Below are 6,000 nucleotides of genomic sequence, written 5' to 3'. Positions count from 1 at the left end.
AGTTAGCTATTCATAAGGGCAATAGGGTAACTTCCTAAAGGGGGAAAATAGGTACTATGGTCAGGTTTCCTTCGTTTTTCAAATTTAGCCATTAACTAACCTTAAAATACTAACTAATTGGGGTTAAGTGCAACCAAGTTTGAAAAGTAGGGGAGGTTTGAATAATTGTTAGAAACGCAGGGGAGGTTTGCGTATTTGTTAGAAAGGTGAGGGGAGGTCTAAGTAATTTACTCTTATTAGTTTTATCATATAGGCATGGGAGACAACATGAGTAGGGGAGACTATATGGTGTATCCGTGAGGAACACCCCTTTCCTCCTATGATGTAATTTTTTTTTTTGGAATATATTTCATTTTCTCATAAAAAAAAATATGAGTAGGGGAGACCGAGAGAGAATGGAGAAACACGAGAATATACAGAGTTTGAAAAGCTGAGATTGTTTTCGTTACTATTTTTCAAAATCAGAACTACAAACCACATGTAAACCGATTGTGAATTGGATAATGAATTTTGAATAGAAAACGATAAAATCGGATCGAATGCAAAATGATTAAGATTTTAATTGATTCCTATTTGATTCAATTTTGATTTCACTTGTCAAAATGTAAACTGCACTGGAACCGGATCGAATAATCAGACTAGGCTAATTGACACCCTCAGTGGACAGGATCCGGCTCCCAATATGTGCGGCCCACCTCAGCCATTGGACATGCTTTCAATAAATGGCTTATTATAGAGTGGACACGCTTTAGTCTAGCAATAGTAGTAGAATAGTGTCAGCATTCTTCATAGAAACCAATACTTCTCACTTGAATAGTGCCAATGCGTCAATTGAGTTAATTAATAAAATAATGATTAATTTAATAAGCAACAAATGTTGCATCATACATGAAAACATAGAATACGTCAAATGTCTTGGGATTAATTATATAATATATATATATGTTCAAGTATGGATTGAAAATGATCGATCATGTTAAACTAGATTAACAAAACCTTACCTGTTAATGGAAGAGACAGTTTGTTTATCAAGTGAGGATGGAGAAGAAAAAAGATGGGAAAAGGGAACATGTTCGGAACGAAAAGATTTAAAGGAAAAGCGGAGAAAATGTGGTTATCATTGTTATTACAAAGATCTCTACTTGGTCGCATGGTCTCTATACAAGCATTTGGGCCAATGGATGAGCACGCCTGGGTATCTACCCAGGGGCAGAGGCGTCATCTCACGGTGCCCTGTGAGAGAGCGAAAGAAACACCACCAAGTTAGAGATCTTTTCCCCTATTTTTTTATCATATAGGCATGGGAGACGAGATGAGTAGGGGAGACCGAAAAAGAATAGAGAAACAAAAGAATATACAAGGTTTTAAAAGCTGAGGTTGTCTTTGTTACTATTTTCCAAAGCAGTATTACAAACCGCATGTAAATCGATTGTGAAATGCAAAATGATTATGATTTTGATTGATTCCTGTTTGATTCGGTTTTGATTTCATCTTATCAAAATGTAAATCGCATTTGAACCGGACCGAATAACCAGAGCGAACCGATTGACACTATCAGTGGACATGCTTTCCATAGAGGGGTTTATTGCAGAGTGGACACGCTTTCCCAACATTCTTCATCTAAGATTTTTAGAGTTTGTAGCGAAGTCAAGTGTAGGAATAGTAGCAGTAGTAGTAGCAGTCAGGTGGGGATGGATTTGGAGAGCAAGCCAGCGTTACTGGGCTATCGCATGCCTCCAGAGTGGGAAACCCATTCACACTGTTGGATGGGATGGCCTGTGAGTACCATCATCCTTCTTAATTTATTTCATTTGCGCTTTCTCTTTCTTCTCCCTCATTTAAATTCACAACTCCCGTCAATAATGATGTCTGTATGCTGCGCTTGTGAGTTTTATCTCTTTTCATTCTCATAAGTTTCACGGTTTGTTTACTGCGCTTTGATTCTGAATTTGAGTAATGGGTTTTTGTTATATGTTTCATAGATTATCCTTTCCTTTGGTAATTCTGTGTAACTCTATTTTTCGATATATGTCTTTGAGATTGATTTCTCTGTACATAGGATTCCTGTTATTCCACTTGCGACATAACCTATGATGCCCAGGCATTTCATCATCCAGCTTGGAATGAGATAGGAACAAGTTAGAAGAACTTTGAGGAAGGGCTCGTAGTATAAGTTGGTGTCACCGAAAATGTTTGATCTTCTACGGAAGAATTGAGACCTAATGAAGTTGTAGGTGTTTTATTGGGGATTGGGGGGTAATTTGTGGTGTAAGTGTGCTCTTATAATAAGCAACTGATTGGGAGAGACTCCAAGCATCTTGATCAATGTAAGTAAATGAGGAAGAGAGTGTTGGCTGTAATTTGATCAAAATCCCAAATTAAAAAATGCCTGATGAAGGGAATCCTACTGATTAATCAAAATCCTGTATTAAAAAATATGCCTGATGAAGGGAATCCTACTGGTTGCTGGGATGGTTGAAGAGAGAACCATCATGTAATTGCTGAAGTTGAAGTAGAACTGAAATGATATTACCATGTCTCAACCCTACGTGCAAGTCATGCCAAAGTTTAACCTAAGGTCCCTCCCTGTAGGGCTGTACCAAAATCCATTTTATAATACCTGAAGTAAGGATTTTACGGGTTTTTGTAAAACTATGTCAAATGTGGGGGGTAAAGGTTTGTGATTGTAAACTAAAGATGATCGTACAGAAAGACATTTTTCCTACACCTTGAGTACTTTTCAAATTTGTGACGTTTCATTTTAGTGACAATTTTTTTCGGTAAGGCTCCATTTTCTGAGTTTTCTTTTTCTATTTTGTTCTGTTTGGTTATGATGCATATATTGATTGATGATTTTTGTTATATTTGAATGACGTTTTCATAGCTGTTGTCACCAATATAAATGATTTCTTGAATATTTAAATGGATTTAAAACTTTAAGATTTATGTTTATTCTTTTTCATAAGTTTGCAACAAGTTTCCAATGAAGTTGCCATGCCTTCTATAACATTTTAAGGAAGAAAGTCAAGTATCTATCATTCATTGGTTTTGTGAGTTATGGAATGACTGGTAATTATTTCATATTGAGACTATATTCATTATGTTTTTTCTCAAATAAAAAATAGTTAGAGAAGACCAAGACTGATGTAGATCGAAACATGAAGAAGAGAAGGACCAAAATAGAATTCAGGAAAAATTACTGTTCATGTGAACAGTGGTGTGGGCCTCATAGGGGCAGCTGGAGTGCAATATTAGATGCTGCCATAGTTTAGTTTCTATTTTCAGTTTTAGAAAGTATTTTATTTCATTGCAATAGAATGGTAGGTAGTTTATATTTCAGTTTGTTACTATTTTGTTTTGTTCTGTATAATGGGAGTTTCTATTTTAATGTATGGCAACTAGATTTTATAGGAAGTTTCTACTTTGGTTGTAAACTACTTGGTAGCAAATACTTTCTATTTTGTAACTCATACTTCTATTATATTAAAGGGGAGAGGGCAGCCTAGCCCAACGATTGGACTTAAAAAAAAAAAAAAAAAGAATGGCTTATGCTGTTACACTGTGAGTTGCAGAACCCTAGTGGGATACTAGGTTGGAGTTAGGCGGGAGGCCTGCTCTGCAGTTCAAGTGGGAGACTTGAACATATCCCTTTCTATTTCTCTTATTCTTCTTTTTTTTTTGTTTTCCCAACTTATATTCTGCCCTGCAAAGTTCAGCAGTCATACCTTCTCCGGTGTGGCTTATATTCAGGTAATATCAGTACTGTTCATTGTTAATTTAACTGAGCATTGCTGGACATCATTATCTTAATCGATTCTGTGGTTTTTCATGCTCTGTTTGTGTCTGCAATGGCCTGTTAGACAGTTTTCCATTCTGATTTCCCATCTCTGTTTTCCTAGGATCTGACCATCGGATTACTTCAGATTTTTAATATGTTATTCTGCTCCAGGACAGCTCTCTTCAATCCTAGTTTGGAGTTCATCAGACTGTAGGATCGAGGGTTGCCATAGTTCTTTCATTACTTTCTAATTTTCTGATTCCTAACCCTCTATTTCTGTTACTGTTGGTTTCTTTCAATCTGTCCATTGGATGAGCCTTAGATTTTAGGTACATATTCCACCCTAAGAGACCATCCTTCGGTTATAATATCAGCCTCATCCATTGGTTTGATCTTGAGTTTGTCAACCTTCTATATTTTGTCCTCAGACTTGACTATATTGATCACTGCGATTCTGGTCTACTGGAGGTGTGTTAGTGTTGATCCTTTTTCAGCCTAGCACTTCTACATTAAAGACTTGGAATTGAACAAGAGTTAAAGAATCAGCTGGTTATCTTCCAAGTATTCTTTATCCAAGTTTCTCATCGCTCCAAATGAATAAATTCTTATTATACTACTGTATGCAGCTTTTATTAAAATTCTTGGGTTTACTTTTTGAACCTCCCTCTGTGTGGCATGACAGTTTCTGTTGTTGGTAGATGATCTCTTTCTCTTGTTTGCTTTTCCAAGAACAAAACTGTGTCTGCTCTTCAGTATTACAATCAAGCTTCATCTTAAATTACAGGAACGTCCTGATAACTGGCGGAATAACGCAACACATGCCCAACGTGTATTTGTGAAGGTAGCATCTGCCATCTCCAGGTTTGAGCCTGTGACTGTGTGTGCAAGTCCTGCACAGGTCAGTAATTGTTGCTGGGTAAAGTTTCTTTGAGAAATACCCTTAAAACTCATAGTCATTGTCTTTTACTTCACTTCTCTGAACTTTTTCATGCTCTAGTGGGAAAATGCACGTAATCAAATACCCAAAGATATCAGGGTCGTTGAGATGAGTATAAATGATGCCTGGTTTCGTGATACTGGACCAACTGTGAGTTCTTATCTTTTCTTTAAATCTTGGTTGTTCCTGCAGTTCTTTTAGAGTATTTCTTGTTTGCTATTTACTTTAGTCTCTAAAAGGATAACTTTTTGCCGAAAGTTTGTTGTATGTGACCACATAACGCATTCAGGAGACCCAGTGCGGAAGATTGCTGGAATTGATTGGAATTTTAACTGCTGGGGTGGTAAGCCTTTGTACCATGTAGTTCTTTTGTAATCCATGGGGAAATATGTGGGTTGAACTGTGAATGGTGCATCACTGTTCATTTGTTGGAACTACTTTCTACTTACCTTTCGTCTTATGTATAAAAGACCGTCCCAGTGCAGGAGGCTCCCGCTACTGCAGGGTCTGGGAGGGGCAAATGTACGCAGCCTTACCCTCTGCTTCGCAGAAGAGGCTGTTTCCAAGTTTGGACCCGTGGCTATAAAAAAAGGACTCCCAAGTCAAACCATTGTGCATCCGTCAAGAAACTGATATTTTAATGAATGTTTTGTTTTAATAGACTAAAAATTATCAAGTGTGAGTTTTATGGCTTTGAGCGAGGGAAGTTATATGTTCACTCCTTTCTCTTTGTTGATTCCTAGGTCCTGATGATGGATGTTATGCGGACTGGAGTCTTGATCAACTTGTTGCCAGGAAGGTCGATTGAGTTGATTTTGTCGTTGCTTCAGTTTTACTAGTGTTTTAATTTTTTGATTTCCCTCTTTTGACTATTCTTTACCAGCATTTCATAGATGTTCGATTGTGACACCTAATATTTTCTTTTCTTTGATGTTAGATTTTGGGAATTGAGAAGCTTCCTCGGTTTCCTCAATCTATTATTCTTGAAGGTGGAAGCATCCATGTAGACGGAGAAGGTAACAGTTACAATTTTATTTGATAAGTTTCATTATAGCATACATGGGCATTTCATTGTTAATTCTCATAGCTAGGCATTTGTAATCCTAGAGGAACTTTTGTTAACCATCCCTGCCGTAAATTGTTTAAATTGTTGGCAGATAACCTTGTAAAACGAAGGTAATCCATTTCTTGAGGCTGATAAATATTATTTAGTAACAAAGTGGTATAGTGGGTTTTCCCTTATGACACATTATATCATATTTTGTTTTATTTTATTTGGTTGTTA

The 6,000-nt window shown here is 36.8% G+C and overlaps 1 protein-coding gene across 2 annotated transcripts in view; it reads left to right on the top strand.

Annotated features, from left to right (window-relative positions):
* Window positions 1-1,654: 1,654 nt before the first annotated feature.
* Window positions 1,655-6,000, top strand: part of LOC122665176 (agmatine deiminase) — a 29,526-nt gene continuing 25,180 nt past the window's right edge. For both annotated transcript variants that reach the window (XM_043861253.1, XM_043861255.1), the window contains exons 1-6: window positions 1,655-1,778; window positions 4,563-4,676; window positions 4,776-4,865; window positions 4,974-5,058; window positions 5,459-5,514; window positions 5,653-5,731. In XM_043861253.1, coding sequence (XP_043717188.1) covers window positions 1,692-1,778; window positions 4,563-4,676; window positions 4,776-4,865; window positions 4,974-5,058; window positions 5,459-5,514; window positions 5,653-5,731 — 511 coding nt within the window. In that variant the 5' untranslated portion in view covers window positions 1,655-1,691. The remainder of the gene's footprint in view (window positions 1,779-4,562; window positions 4,677-4,775; window positions 4,866-4,973; window positions 5,059-5,458; window positions 5,515-5,652; window positions 5,732-6,000) is intronic.

This window comes from Telopea speciosissima, chromosome 6 (genome assembly GCF_018873765.1).
Source record: "Telopea speciosissima isolate NSW1024214 ecotype Mountain lineage chromosome 6, Tspe_v1, whole genome shotgun sequence".
NCBI classification, from domain to species: Eukaryota; Viridiplantae; Streptophyta; class Magnoliopsida; order Proteales; family Proteaceae; genus Telopea; species Telopea speciosissima.
This window is presented reverse-complemented; position numbering and strand designations above follow the sequence as displayed.